Source organism: Trichosurus vulpecula, chromosome 4, assembly GCF_011100635.1.
Source record: "Trichosurus vulpecula isolate mTriVul1 chromosome 4, mTriVul1.pri, whole genome shotgun sequence".
In the NCBI taxonomy this organism is placed as follows: Eukaryota; Metazoa; Chordata; class Mammalia; order Diprotodontia; family Phalangeridae; genus Trichosurus; species Trichosurus vulpecula.
Genome location: NC_050576.1, coordinates 253,698,810 through 253,715,231, shown reverse-complemented (window position 1 = coordinate 253,715,231; position 16,422 = coordinate 253,698,810). Strand labels below are relative to the sequence as shown.

At 40.5% G+C, this 16,422-nt stretch overlaps 1 protein-coding gene across 1 annotated transcript; it reads left to right on the top strand.

The window, feature by feature from the left end:
• Window positions 1-192: 192 nt before the first annotated feature.
• Window positions 193-16,240, top strand: MRPL47 (mitochondrial ribosomal protein L47). The gene is made up of 7 exons (XM_036753390.1): window positions 193-352; window positions 2,584-2,729; window positions 4,832-4,892; window positions 6,721-6,817; window positions 9,729-9,859; window positions 11,380-11,475; window positions 15,976-16,240. The coding sequence occupies exons 1-7, from the start codon at window positions 252-254 to the stop codon at window positions 16,088-16,090; spliced, it is 747 nt and encodes a 248-aa protein (XP_036609285.1). The 5' UTR covers window positions 193-251; the 3' UTR covers window positions 16,091-16,240.
• The last annotated feature ends 182 nt before the right edge of the window (window positions 16,241-16,422 follow it).

Here is a 16,422-nt window from a genome sequence, read left to right as displayed (position 1 = left end):
CCAATGAGAGGCTCAGACGTCGCGTCAGACCAATGAGCGGCTCCGCCTGGCGGCGGCCATGGCGAGGCCGGGCAAACGGCTTCAGCCAGGATGGGGCGTTAGCTATGGGCGCCGAGAGGGAGTCCCTGACCAATAAAAGCCTGTGGCCGCCGGACGTCTCAACAATCCCAGCAGCCCCTGCGCGGCTCCGGAGGGGGCGGGGCCCAGGAGCCGGAAGAGGTGCGCGCGGTCGGCTGAAGAGCAGGGTGACTATGGCAGCGTGCCGGCTAGTTTCTCTCTGTCGGGGCTTTGCGGCCGCCCTGAAGGCCCCGGGAACGTTGAAGGCTTCACTGACCCCCGCCGCCAGCCAGGGGTAGGTGGTCTGGTTGGGGAGGCCGGGCGACCCAGGGCTGCAGCTTTCTCATCTACATACTGGGGATCCTGCAGTCCCTTCATACAGTCCGGTAGCTCCTCCCCTGGTCTCTGTAGACGTGCCGAGGCTTGGGGGCCTCTAGCCCAAGTGCCTCACTTCCCAGATCCAGGATTGCCCCGGTCACCCTGAGGATCCCACACTGCCCAACCAACACTTGGGAATGGCCGGAGCGCCTTGGGCTTTTTGAGAGAGGGGCTGGTGGAGGAGAAACTGTGCCCTTCACCTCAACAACTGTGGGGATCCGGGAGGCAAAACTTTGACCATTCGTTTGGTACTTTATGATTATAAAGCACTTCACGTTCGTTGTTTCCGGTGGTCCTCCTTCTGGGATCAGGAAGACCTGTGTTCAGATCTCGCCTCAGACGCCGGGACGAGTCACTTTACCTCTGCCCGAGAGTAAAATGAACGCGGTTTTTGTGAGCCTGAGATGGGTGGGCATTTGTAGAGTACTTTTGTACCCCTTTAAAGTTCTACATAAATTCTTAATCACAGTGATAATTTATTTGTTTCTTCCAACAGCCCTGTGAAATAGGTGTGGAAATTGCTACTTAGAAAGATATATAAGATATATAGATTTAGATATGATATGGTATGTGTAGATAGGAGTGACACCTACAAGTCCACAGCTAATAAGTGTTAAAATCAAGAGGGAGTCTTTGGCAGATTGTCCCTTAGTTTCTCAGTAATCTTCCATTGCTCCCTGGTTACTGGTTCTTCCGTACTGACTCTCCCATCCTCAGAAAACCTTCCCTCCATCCCCGCTAACCATCGTTGTGTATCTCCTCTCTCTTTCCGGGTTAAATTCATTAAGCAGGTCGCCTATAATAGATGCCTCTACTGTCTTCCCTTTCATTCTCATCTTAACTCTTTGCAGTATGGCCTCTGACCTCATCGTTCAACCAAAACTGCTCTCTCCAAAATTACTAACGACCTCTCAGTTGCCAAATCTAACGGCTCTTTCTCAGTCCTTACAGCCTTCTTGAGTTGTCGTCAGCCTTTAACAGTTACCTTCCCCTGAATGCTCTCCCCTTCCTAGTTTTTCATGGCATTGTTCTCTCCTAGTTCTCTCCCAGCCTGTACAACCACACATGTGTCTCCTTGAAGGGGTCTTCACATCCCACCACTCATGGTGCAGGTGGTGCAGGTCCTCTGGTGCGCTCTCCTCTGCCTGTTTTCTGTATATACTGTTTCACTTAGTAATCTCATCAACTTCCATGGTTTTGATTTTTATCTCTCCCGTGACCTACTTGTCCAGCTCTAATCTCTCCTGACTGTAGTCTTTCATCTCCCACTGCTCTCTAGACAGTTTAAACTGGATGTCCCACAGACGTCTTTAACTCATCATATCCAAAATTGAAGTTATTTCCTCCCCCCACCCCTGCTACCTCCTTTCTTCCTAACTGCCCTGTTAGTACCGTGCTTCCAGTCACCCGGGCTTTAAACCTAGATGTCATCCTGGACTCTTTTCTGTCTTACCCCTCTCCCCCATATCCAATTAGTATCTTTGTAATACCTCTCCTCTGTGGCTCTTCTCTGATACTGCCACCACCTCGGTGAAGACCCTGTTTAATCAGGGCTAGACTGTTGCTGGTTGGTGTCCTTGCACCAATTTCCTATTCCATTCCCTCCTCCACTCAGCTGTCAAATTGATCTTCCTAAAGTACAGGGCAGACCATGCCATCTCCGTATTCAGTAAACCCTAATGTCCAATAAAATCCAGCACCAGAATCAAATACAAAATTCTGTTTAGCTTTTAAAGCCCTTCATAACATGGCCCCTTCCTACCTTTCTGGTTTTCTTTCTTACACCTTAGTGCTATTTATGACCTCCGATGTACTCTGCGATCTGATCTAGTGTGCTGGCCTCTCTTTTGTTCCTCACATACAAAACTCCATCTCCTGACCCAAGGCATTTTCACTGGCTGTCTTCGGTACCTAGAAATTTCTTTCTCCTCACTTCTGCTTCCTGGATTTCCTGGCATTCTTCAAGTCTTAGTTAAAATCATATCTTCTACAAGAAAACTTTTCCAGTCTTCCTCAATCCTATTGCTTTCCCTCTGAGGTTAGCCATAATTTACCCCTTATATATCTTGTTTGTGTATGGTCGTTTGCACGTTGTCACTCCCTTGAGACCACAGACTGTGTTTTGCCTTTCTTTGTACTCATTTGCAGGTTTACTTTCAGTTTGTTAAACAAGAATACAGCCAACATCACACCCCTCCACCAATATAAATTAGTTCATACCACTTTGTCAAGGAAAGGACTAGAAGAATTTTTTGATGACCCAAAAAATTGGGGAGAAGAAACAGTCAAATCAGGTAAGATATCTGCATTTTAAGTTCTTGCCTTTTCTTCGTATTGCATTGTGCTTGTACACAGTATATTCCCCTAGCAGAATATAAGCTCCCTTGAGAACCAGGACAATTTCATTTTTGCCTTTGTATCCCTAGAACAGTTCCTTGCTCATCGTAGATGTTAAATAAATAAGTAGAAGCCAAAGTTTTTTATACTCGAATATAGACTTTGGTCCCTCCTAGGGGAGTTCCATAGTCATTTAAAAAGATCGGAGCTAGTCATCCACACACACACAAAAACAAGTGGCTGTGGCATGGTCTTGTCCAGTTTGTGGCATGCAGTTGAATAGCCTATCGAGTTATCCCTCAGTACCTGTCTGCAGCTACACAGTAAGCAGGGCTCAGAGTTGAATTAGAGGAGGGAAATTGGCTCGATAGCACTTCAGAAAATCACTTGGTGTTTTTGGATGATCCCAAACTGCTCCTTGTCACCAAAGCCCATCTTTTAAACACTGTTGATAGCAAATCATAGGGTACTATGTCTTCAAAGAATCAGAAGGGCAGGCATCCAGTGGGCATAAATGAACTGCAGCATGTTGCCAGAGGTGACTGTCATGGGAGAAGTGGTATAAAAGATACCAAGGATGTATATATAATAAAAAAAAAAAGTGGTCAGATCACCCAAGAAAATCAGAGTGTAACAGATGGGCAGCCTAAAAAAGGCCCTGGTGTTCATGAAATACTAAAACAGTCAGAAAAAGGCCTCCAGCACATAGGATCAAGACACCAGAGAGTATTTCTGGAAAGACAAGCCAGTATATATTGTGATCTGTGCCAGTGGAGGGAGCACAAACACTTTGGAGATCTCAGAGCCATCAGACAATAAAGGTTTCAGTACTTCTTAGTCAAAAATAAATGCCAACAGTTGACTTCTCATTGTTCAAGAGCTCTTGACTCAGATTGTGTCTGGTTTTGCTTCCCTTTCCTGTTTTAGTGCCACTTGAAGCTTCTACCAGAATCAGCTAAAAGAGATGTAACTGCCACTTTTGCTATTTGTGGGTAGCTCTGGCAAAAGGTTAAGCTCTGTGGTGTCAAACTCAGGAAAGGAGAGCAACTAAATGGTACATAAAGACAAAGAGCCTTGCAGGCCTCATATGGGCCGAGGTTTAAAATGTAATACTATCTATGCTTTATTGTATTTTTATTTATTTTGTTAAATATTTCCCAGTTAACATTTTAATATGGTTTAGGCTGCACTCAGGACACAACATATTTGATGCTTCTGATTTAGAGGACTCCTCACTCTCCTTCACCCCACACTTCCAAGCAGTTGCCAGATCTTACTAGTTCAGCCATCACAACATCTCCCATGGCTGGTTCCTTTACTCAGCCACCAGTTTAGGCCATGCCCTCATCACCTCTCACCTACATCATTAAAATCGCCTCCTAATTGGTCTCTCCCCTCTCCAATCCATCTTCTACCCAGCTGCAGAAATGATTTTCCTTAACTGAGGGTCTGCCATGTCACCCCCCTACCCACTAAACCCCAGTGGCAATCGGTTGCCTCTAGAATCAAGGGTAAACTCAGATTCACATTTAAAACTTTTTACAACCTGTCTTTCCAACCACCATTATACTTCTTCTTACACCATATGATCCAGCCAAACCTGAGACTATGTTCCTCACTCAGAGTACTCCATTTCCGGTCTCCGTTCCTTTGCCCTGGCCATGCCAGGAATGCACCCCTCACATCATAGGTTCACTTGTTTCCTTCAAGACACAACTCAGGTACCACCTTCTTCTACATAATGCCTTTCCTGATTCCCCCCAGCTGCTAATGTCCTCCCTACCTAGTAGAACTGCCTTGTGTTTATTTTGTATATACTTATAAATGTACATATTGAATCCGTATAGAATGTAAACTCCTTGAGGGCAAGGACTATTTCACTCTTTTCTTTATGTCCCCAGCACCTAGCAGAGAGTTTGGAAAATAGTCATAAAATAATAAATGAAGATTGATCAATAAGCTCATATTATTGCAGAAATAATAGAAAGCTGAAAACAAGATAAAGTCTTTAAATATGTTGGCTTCTAAAAGTACGTACTTCACCTCTTAATTTTGACAGGTGCTGCATGGACCTGTGAACAGTTAAGATACAAGAGTAATGAAGATTTACACAAACTTTGGTAGGTATACTTAGTCTGCTAAGGTACTGTGGTTGCCTCATTGTGAATACTCCTCCCACTAAGGCGGGCCACAACCTTGCTACCTCATTCCTTAATAAACAGAGTGGCTGTTTCCAGAGAGAATTCATCCTATAGTGACCAAGCTTCTGATAATGAGCCTCTTGGAGCCTAGATAGGCTGGTCTCTAGAAGACAGATGTGGTCTCTTGTTCATAATTCAAACCTTTCTCTCTCAGTAGAACCAGCCATATAATCAAAATCCATATGTTCAAGTAGATATGATTTACTAATGTAGATCCTTTCAATAATAAAGTGGATCTATATACTGGAGATATTCCATGATTCCAGTTCCATGATTTCTCTTAACTTTATGGGAATACCAGTGGAGCACATGGGTTATCCAGTGGTTAGTCCTAGTTCCCATTCCCTATTTTTCTTTTATGAATAACATTCTTGTATTTAGTAGTTCTGCCACATATTTACCCCTAATTATTTGAAGCAAATGGAATATTAGAGCTGGACATGAGTCCTTAGATATCTCATTCAGAACAAGGTTATTATGTATCATTTAATAAGGGGGAATCTTGTTTCCAGCTAGAGTTTCTTCGATAAAAGCAATCTAGTTAATTCCCCTGTTATTACATACTTGGGGTGGAAGGTCCCAGATTTATAAGACAGAGATTTACTGAGGATGAGGAATGAACCATGGTGTTTTACTCTGGATTAGAGGCCATAACAACAAACTATATAGCATCCTAAGTTTTAGTACAATTTTGTTATGAATAATTAATAAGTGGAAAGAAGTAGGAATAGAATAGATTTCATGAACACAGTTTCATTCCCACTGTTTTACTACTTCAAGTTTTGAGTCCTTTTATATGCTGTATTTTTCTAGGTGGTTTGAGAATTTAAGTGGAGTTTAATTTATATTATTCACCTATAATTTTCATTTGATGTAGAGGAAATAAAAGGTGTTAGAAGATAATTAGTTTAATGGGTAGATAAAATAACTATAAAGGACTCAGAAAAACCATTTGTTATGTAGGATTATTCTTTGTAAGGAATCATCATATCAACAAAGCAGTGTCACTTTTCTTTTGTCAGCTATACTCAAACTCCCGCGCCACCTTAGCCTGGTATTTGAGGCATTCTACAGTTCACCGCCTATTGGAATTTCTAGCCCTTTCTCCAGACACTGTTTCCTTACATGAACTCTCTGCAAGCAGATTGTTCCTCCAAAAAAAATCTGTGTCTTTGCTCATGCTGTTTCTTCTACTTGGCATGCCCTGCCATCTCTGCCCAGATAAATCATTCCCCATTCTTCAAATCCAAAATTAAATCTTCTTTTCTCCAAGAAGCCTGCTGTATTTACCTCAGCCAGAAGTGAGCACTTCCTTCAAACTCCTGTATCATTTAGTATCTGCACTACTACTGTGTCATTTATGAAATACTGCTTTGTGTTTCATAAATTTTAACACATCTCTCTCCCCAACCAAGTGATAGCCTTTGGGAAAAGAGATGTGTTGTCTTACATTTCTACATTCCCCACAACTCTCTACGTAGTAGAAGTTAAATACAATACTTGTTGAATGAATGAACAAATGGGAACATAGTTCCGTTGTACAAAGCACAGAACCCTGAATATAGTAGTGTTTTTAAAATAAAATTAAATCGAATTTACTTCTGTGTAGTGGTAGTCAGCATAAGACAATTTTTGTGGGTTTTCTAAGAAATGTTTATGTGCAGAACAGTAATTCAGTTGTTAGAAATCACTACTGTTATAAACACGTTCTGGTGAGTTACAGACTTTATTATATTCTTTGGTTTAGGTATGTCCTACTGAAAGAAAGAAATATGCTTCTCACCTTAGAGCAGGAGGCCAAAAGACAGAGGTTGCCAATGCCGAGTCCAGAGCGATTAGACAAGGTAGGACTTTGGGGAGTGGAAGGGCCTGGGGTTTGGCGTGAAAAAAACTGAAGAAGCAGGTGGCAGTTCTTTTGTTGTTAGGCTTATTTGGTTATTGACCTATTCATAATCATAGCAGTCAGCACAGGCCATATTTAGTCTTCCTACATCAGGTTGGATGCTACTACCTTCTTTTGGCTACTTTTTTTCTCTCCCCACTCTCTTTATGAGAAGGGGATCCAGTGTCTGTGGAAGAAATTAAGAGATGGTAGAGTAAAACCTAGATTATTGGCCTTCCTTTTAGAGAAAGTCAGCTTCACTCAGTGAAAATTCTGAGTTACAGAGAATTTTTTCAAGAAATATAATTTTTTCATTTTCGATACAGGGTGTCCCAAAAGTCTGAGTGCAGTTTTAAACTGTTAAAGCTTGAAAATTCTAAGTTTTAATAGCCTAAAACTTCACTCAGACTTTTGGGACACCCTGTCTATATATAGCCCTGCTGACAGGGAGAAATACATGTTCCCCAAAACCTTTTCAGGGAGTCCACCAGGACAAAGCTTTTCATACTAATTACTGAGACATTTTAATTTCTAATATGGCAAATATCAATAGATATAACCCACATAAACAAAAGCTCAGCAATTTTTAAGAGCGTAACAGGGTCCTAGTTGAGATGCATTGATTGAGAGCATCTTGTGAATGTAGGAACAAATAAAACAAATAAGAACTCTTTGTAAATACCACCTGATTGTTTAAATGAAAAACTTGTGCTAAAGTGGGCATTTCAGAGGAGATTGTTCTTCATGCATTTCGCTCCCTCCAATAATTCCCTTATCCCCTTGTAGTCTGCCTTCTGACCTTATCATTTAACTGCTTTCCCAAGGTTCCCAGTTATCAAATGGATGACCTTTTCTCCCAGAAACCCCTTTTCCTTTGGGAGTGCTTCTTCCTGGTTCTCCTCCAGCCTGTCTGGTAGCTGTTTATCAGTCTCATTCACAGGATCATTATCCTTAACCCTTTCCTTATTTACAGATGTGCCCCCATTCCCTGCTTTTGGTTCTTTTCTTTTCATTCCCTACTGTCTGTCCTAGTGACCTCATAAGCTTTATGCAGGTGACTCCCAGATCTGTCAGCATCATCTACAGATGCTGGAGGCAAGCTGGTTTCATTTGGCTTCAGGCCAAACTTTCCGCAGGTCTGTTTTTTCCTCAGCTGCTTTTCAGTTTTTTGTAAAGTGACACTGCTTGTAATCTTTGATCATCCTTCTCTAAAATGGTTTGTAAAAGTGGTTAGTTTTGGTCAGTTTTGCTTTTCCAGCGTGAATACCTCAATGAAGTTTATATATTACTGTGCATTTCACTGAGGGGAGGGTTCATCATGTCCTGGGGCTTAATACAGTAAGTACAACACCATCTGTCCATCAGAACATTTGGAAAACTTGGCCATCGAGAGGGAATCCTTCTTTTGTATGGAAACACTTATGATCTTTCCCCTTCTTTTGGTATTTTTTTTTCCTTTTTGAGATATCTGGAGAATTGATCCTTGACTATTTTTAAAAAATCTTTGTTTCTACCCAGGATTTCTTACTCTGTATTTGTCTAACTTCGTACTTTTATCTGTTTTTCTGGCACATGTTGATTTATTTTGGAATGTTTATTTGGAGGAGTTTCTGAAATACTGACATTATGAATTCACTCCTTATATGTAATTGTTTATTTGGCAATAGAGATTTATCCTGAGTATATGCCTTTCTCCAAATTGCTCATCTTCCTGTTGTAGCAACAAAATAGTATTTATTGACAGTCCAAACATGTATGATTTTAGATTTAGGTACAGAAATTCTAGACTGCTTCACAATATGACCAGTTGACAGCCTCATTCCTTCTCTTCAAGTTGACATGGTCCTAGTATGTAACTTTAGCTACTGATTATAAATAGAAATGTATGCATTGCCTAGAGATTAAACGTGTGCATAGTTTCAAGAGCTGGAAAGAACCAAAAATGTCATCTAGTCCAACCTCCTCTTTTTAGGTGAGTAGACGGAGGCAGAGAAGTGATATCCCAGAGTAAGCAGCAGAGCCAGCAACTGTGTATTCTTTCTGCCAGTATCTTTATTCTCCAGAAAGTAAACAGGGACTGAAAAGGAAGGAAAGCTTTTGTTTTTTTTTTTTTTTTTTGTAAATTGTATTTTTTCTGTAGTTCCTCACTTGAGTCCTCTCCTGTTAGTATGGATAACTGAGTGTTAGTTCCTGGATTTGGGACCAGAGAACTGGTAGAATTGAGCTAGAAGTCTTGAGTCTGGATCTTGTTTCTCCAGATTGTCAGGTTGTATTGTGAAAGTCAGAGTCGGTCACTAGGCATATATTAAGTGCACCTAATATGCACGGGTCTGTATGTTCACTTGCTGGCCATTTTACTAGCTTAAGCCTATGTCTCTTAAATATAGAATCTGTCACATTTTTTCCATTTTTTAATTCCCAAAAATATTGTAGGAACAAACAACTTAAATATTTATAAAAAATAGAATATATCATTGGAGCCGAAAGACAGTTTATCCGACCCTTTAATTTTACAAATAAAATAACTGAGGTTTAGAGATTAAAAGTACATTAAATGTGACTACATTTATTAGTTTTAATTGACCAGGCTAATGCCAAATTTACATTGATAATGCTGGTAGAGTAAGCTTAGTTATAATACATAATGGTACCTCATAATGATGAACTATAGCGTGAGTTAAATGAAGTTTCCTCCAAATGTAACCACATGCAATTATAACATTGTTTTAAATGAACCCAATCATGAAAATGCTTAACAGATTAATTAGAGAGTATTTGTTGACACAAAGTATTACCATAGGATTGGCTTGACTCATTCTTTGGAATTCTGCAGCTTAAGATTCTGTTTAAGTACCTCTTACTCTTCTTCTTAGGTGTCAGAGTCCATGGATGCTTTGGATAAAGTTGTTCAGGAAAGAGATGATGCTTTGAGACTTCTTCAGACAGGTCAAGAAAGGCCAAGACCAGGTGCTTGGAGAAAAGACATTTTTGGACGTATCATCTGGTATGTACATAGGTTATACTCTTATTTTCTCCTAAGGGGAAGCATGTGCCTCATCTTTCTGTATGCACTGGTCACCATGCCACTATTGTGCTCACCCAGAGCCTCCTAAACCACAGCCACAAAATCAGAGGATGGGAAATCACAAGGCCATCATAGTTTCAGAAAGTACACAATATAAGTAGAGGTATCCCAACCCCAAGACTTTTTAGTACTCCAGGGGCTGAAAAATCCATTTTGACTTACTGACAAAAGTAATAGAGACCCTTCTTGAGTTTGTAATTTAATTCTTTGCTTTGTCTCTGCAACTCTTTCTCTAGAGGAAATCAGTATATGTAATCATCTCACCTTAGAACTCACATGTCTAGTTTGAGGGGACCCCTGGTTACTTGAGATTGGAGGCTATTTCATAGTGCTCCTGTACCCAAGACCACATACTCTTTCACCAGCATCTTTTTTTAAATGAAATTTATTTATTTAACACACCTGGTTTTCAGCATTGATTTTCACAACATTTTGAATTACAAATTTCCTCCCCATTTCCACCCTCCCCCCCACTCCAAGATGGCTTATATTCTGGTTGCCCTGTTCCCCAGTCAGCCCTCCCCTCCATCGACCCCCTCCCCTCTCATCCCCCTTTCCCCTCCCTTCTTGTAGGGCAAGACAAATTTCCACGCCCCATTGCCTGTGCATCCCATTTTTTAGTTGCATTCACCAGCATCTTTCTACAGTTTGCTACCATTACTCTCAAAAGCCTGTGCCATGCTATGAAGTATGTCAAATTTATATTCATCAGCTCATCTGTCCTTTTCGAACCTCTAAACCCCACTCCATTATACTATTTGTGAGATGATTAATAGAACAGAAATTGGAATGGAATGAGAAATTAGGCTTTTAATGGTGTTTTTTCTTCCTTTAAAGTTCTGATCTTTCATTGTGCTGTTGAGGTGACCCTAGAGTCTCAAAAGTCATATGTTTTGGCTACAAACTCTGGCAAGTCATCCCAAGCTAAAAAGGTTTTGAGGTGGTCTGAGAATCAGCCTGAATTCAGAGTGGTCCCTCACCTGAGGCCACAACAGCTTACCAGATGCCAGAGAGGTAACAACCCACTTTAGAAGGGCTCTCACAAATGAAATCACAGATCACATGAAGTCTTGAATCACTTTGTGGATTTTAGAGCATCGCTTTGTAACCCTCCAGTCATCCTGATCTATATCTTGCCACTGGGCCCAGATGGCTCTGGAGGAAAAAATGAAGCTGGTTGTTTTGCACAGCCTTCCCTACTTAAATCTGATTTATTTGCAATCCACGGCATCACCTTCCTGATGTCATGGTCCTTTTCAAGAACAAAGGACAAACAACAACCCCTCATGTATATCTAAAAATAGAGATTTAATGTACTAATGTTACAAGTCAAGAATCAAAAATTTTATTTAAGTGAAAGTTTACGTTTGGCACAAAGAAGGGTAAAGAAATGAAAATGCCGTATCTAAAAGGTGATGCCATTTATGTTTTATCCACAGGCACAAGTACAAGCAGTGGCCAATACCTTGGTACCTAAACAAAAGGTACAACAGGAAAAAGTTCTATGCAATGCCTTACGTGGAACAGTTTGTCAGGTAGGCACAATGATTTTGTGAATGAACATCTTCTGTAAACCATAGGACAAAATCGTAAGGATCTAAGTCTTTATGAGACCTCTTTGGATGTGTAAGTTCCATCCAACAAGCATTTATTAATCACCTATGTGCAAGGCACTGTCCTAGATGCTGGGAGTATAGAGAAAACCAAATGATCAGTCCTCCATCTTAAAGAGCAGAAATTCTTCTGTGAGGACACATGTGAAAACAAGTATGTGCATCATGCTTTGAGGGAGGAGAGAGTGCTAACACAAGGGGGTAGGGGCGTGTCAGGAATGGCTTCCCATCAGAGGTGGCCTGGGAGCTGAGCCTACAGTGAACCTGGGGATATGTGCCAGGCATTGTACAATTCCTGCTAATGCAGAGTTTACATTCTGTTGAAGGGAAACAATATGTACACAGATGAGTAGTTACAAAATACATTTTTAGTGAGGGAAAGATATCATATAAGAGGTGCTTGAGCTGAGCCTCAATGGAGCAACAGACTCTTGGGGGGCGAGGGAAGGAAGAAGCACATTCAGTCATTCAGTGTTGTCAGTTGTACGTTGAATCGTCACTTGACCCAGCCTCCTCAGAGTCTCCTCCATTCTATCCCTCCTCCTCCTCCTCTCACATTAACATTCCCATAGCAGTCTCCTTCCCCCTGTTGCTTCATGTGTAAAAAACAAAAGCATCTGTTTTGGTACTTAGAGCCTTTGCGGCCTACTTTTCTAAGATTATTAGACCTTACTCTTTTTCGTGGACTCTTAAGTTCAAACCAGACTGGCCAGCTTGCAGCAGCTTTGTCTTTATGCAGGCCATCCCTGCCCAGCATGTAATACTTCAGCTTCTAGAAGGTCCGACCCTGAGCTTCCTTCAGAAAAGCTATTCCTGTAGAAGGTCCAAACTGGTCACTCATTACTAGTAATTTTAGGTAATTTAGTCTCTTCCTCGAATTACTCCCTTTTCACTCCCTATACAGTGTAAACTTGGTTTTTGGGCTTTGTATCCCCAGCACCTAGGGCAATTTCTGGCAAGGCCACTTAATAAATTCCCATTGAATAGGTGAGTGAGTTAAACGACTGCTTAACATCAGCAGATGTTGCTGCTGTTCAATTGTTTCAGTCATGTCTGACTCTCTGACCCCATTTGGTGTTTTCTTAGCAAAGATACTAGAGGGGTTTGCCATTTCCTTCTCCAGCTCATTTTACAGATAAGGAAACTGAGGCAAACAGGGTTAAATGACTTGCCTAGGGTCACATAGCTAGTAAGATGTCCGAGGCCAGATTTGAACTCAAGAAGAGGAGTCTTCCTGACTCCAGGTCCGGTGCTCTTATCTACTGAGCTTCCTGGCTTGCCCCCTATCAGCAGGTGCTGTGGAGAATGAGATGTAGCTGAAAATCAGGGAACCCTGGACTGTTAAGAGTCTGAGTCAGCATTTATGAAAAACATCAGAGACAAGATTATGTCCCACAGCAGCTGCTTTATACTGTAGTTCTTGTTGAAAACAGGATTTAATGACCCATTTCTAGCTTTCTTATCCACTTACCACTAGTCTGTTTTTCAGAATTTCCCAGCTAGGGCTTGGACCCTTATTTCCTCAATAATTCCTTTAGCAGCCATGTCTCATGTTGAGTCTTCATCTCAGAAAACCTTAAATGTTACTTTAAAACATGACTTTCGTACACTTTTGTAAATATGGATTACTTAGCTATTACTGTTTTTCCCTCCAAGTGTTAAAATAGGCCTTTATTTGCTTGCTTGCTTAATCTCTTGCTTTGAAAATACTGACCTTCAAATTTCATGTGTTAGGAAACTGGAAATTTATCATAAACTCCTTTCAGAATATGACCTCCCAGTTTACTCCTAGATCTCACCTATGCATGCTCACACAATCTATGTTAGGTGGTTGGTATATAAATTAATATATATGTATCCTGCCTCTTCCAGTTCTCTCCTACTAGTGGTGTTTATCTCGGGCAAAAAAGTAGTCTTTTTCCTTCATTTAGGCTCTTGATGCTAAAGGTGCTTAGTTTAGCTTTGTATTATCGATAATCAACTAGAAAAATTCCCTGTTCACTCACCAAAGAAGAAAAGAAGAAGATTAAAATCAAAGGTGTTTCTGTCCTTCAACACAGAACTGCTTTTTCCCTATTCAAAAGAATAGTTTTCCATAAAAGAGAAAAACCTTCTTCTCTTTCAACTCCCTCCCCCAACACTGAGTGATTTCAGTCTATTAGTATTATTTTAAACAGAGGAGTATTTTTAAGATTCAAGGTTGTTAGAAACTTGCAACTCATACCAACTTTAGCTGGTAATTGAGGATGGGGACGATTTTTTTGGTTGTCATTTTTAGTTATCTCCAGCTCATTGTGGTTTTCTTGGCAAAAACTGGCATAATTTGCCACTTCCTTCTCCAGTTCTTTTTATAGGTGAGGAAACTGAGGCAAACAGGGTTAAGTAACTTGCCCAGGGTTGTCACTCAGCTAATGAGAGTCTTGAGACTAGATCTGAACTCAGGAAGCTGAGTCTTCCTAACTCCAGGTCTGGCACTCTATCCACTGCGCCACCTAGCCACCCTTGAGGGAGATGTTTGTTTTGTTTTGTTTTCTTTTTGTTTTTGTTACAAACAATCCATTTTTTGGGTTTTGAACTAAGTACACAATTGAAATAATAGTTTTGGCACTACTCTATACAGTGATTATGTCTGTGTGCTGACACTTAGGAAATACTGCACTAGGAACACTGGCTGTGCTTAAAGTCTGTATTGAGTCACTAACTTGGTAGGTATTCGAAAACATATTTTTAGTGTTCGTGTAAGGAAGACTGTATAGGTTGTGTGAACGAAGAAACACACCAACTTGTGAATTATTTCAACTTAAGAGGTACCTTGCATCTACAAACTTGCCACAGAACATGGGATATCAGAATTTAGAAATGCACACAAAAAGTTACATGAGACATACTAATGAGTTAAATGAAATTCAAACCAACCCCCTCCCGTTCACTCCCCACCCCAACCCACCTCAGCTTTTGTAACATGAAAAGATAATTAAGGAGAATAATTTAAACACACAAATAATGGCATTTGATTGAATATAAAAGCCATAATCACTGTAGCATAAACATCTAAATGTGAATTTTACAAATTAATGAGGGAGATGTTAAGTAGGTGTATTTATCATTATCATTGTCTTCACCACCAAACCAGCTCCCCCTTCTCAATTTTTCTATTTTCTGTCAGAGGCAACACATCTCAAGCCAAGTTTAAGAGCCAAGTCATCTGTCTCTTTCTCTAAGGCCAATTGCCAAATCCTATTGATTCTCTTGAAAGGTCTCATCTCCCTCTTTTTTTAAAACACTGCCACTCCTCTTGTCTAATCCATTATATCAAATATCACCATACACATGGATTACTGCTAAAGCCCCCAGCTGATCTCCGTGCATCCCTTTTCTCTTCTCCAATCCATTCAGGCAACACTGTAAGATTATTCTTACTATAATACTGTTTATAGTATAGGGGAGGCAGGGGGTGGAACCCACCACCACCACCTGTAGTGGCTCCCCATAACACACAGGATTAAATCTGTACTTCATATCCTGCCATTCGGAGCTCGCCACAGTACAACCCTACACTGCCTAACTAATCTTTATTTCCTACTACTTATTTGGTATGGTCCTTCTCATTTCTTCCAAGCTTGCAATCTCATTCTTTCTTGAATATACTTTGTTCATTTTTCGCTCTCAGACTTTGCTCATACTGTATCCTTTTTAGTGTTTCCTTTCTGCATCTGATTGAGTCTTTAGGGACCCGGGAAGTAATCATCTACTCTGAATAAAATCTCCACTGCTGATAGTCCATGCTGATTTGTCCAAATTTGATCCATATTTTTAATACAATCATATGAGGTTGATTGCTAGTTCTAAGGATTGCTATCTTGGAATTGCCTTTGGGGCCAATACTGCGTTTTAAAAAATACTCATTGGTGACATCTTCATCCTTTAATAGTGGATTTGCTTTTAAAAAAATAGCCAAGGTGGTAGAATAGCAAGAAGAAGTATGGCAAACTCCTCTAACCACCACCACCCCAACCCCAAAAAATAGGTCTAGAAAATGCACCAGATTGAATCCTGATTGGGAAATCCAAGAAAAAGTCACAATGAGTTATTTTTTCCAGACCAGGTCAACACTGGGTTTGTTTCAGAGTCAGTACTTATCACAGGAAAGAGACACCTGGCACAGTAGTAGGTAGGAAGGCTTTGTAGAATTGAGGCTCTATGAAAAAATTAGTTACATCTTATATTTTACTAACCCACAATACACATAAAACTTCATTTACACTAAATATTCCTTATGTTGGGCAACAGTACATCAGTACATGTGGGCATCAAATCATGAGGAGAGAGAAAAGCATGGCTCCCTAAACAGATCTATCTCCACTGATAGTAGGAGAGAAAGCATTACTTGTACTTGTCCAATTGCTGCCCTTTTTGTTTTAGACTGAGGCTTGAGAAGTACTTACGTGGCGAGGCCAAGAAGAAAAATTTGCAGAGCAAGAAACAGAAAATACTTCAAAGAAAATTTCCATCCATGTCTTCAGAAGCCCAGAATTGAAATCTGAGCCCAGGATACAGTGGGCTCTTTCCTTTTCCTAGTACTATTTCACCTCAGTAAAATTGAACTTTTCACTTGTAATTTAAGGCTGGCTGGTAAATGTGGGAAACTCATGGTAAGTGGTTTATTAAAAAAATTATTTCAATCTTAGGAAGTTTGACTATTCTTTCCTAATTCTGCCAAATGTTTTTCAGTGTTCATAACTGAATCTTAATCGTTATTCTAATTTCTAAGCACCTTTTAATTTTATCCTGCTAGTAATTTAAGGTTGATATAGCCTAGCCAGGAATACAGGACTATAGGATTAATTAAAGGAGTTTTGATGGCCCAAA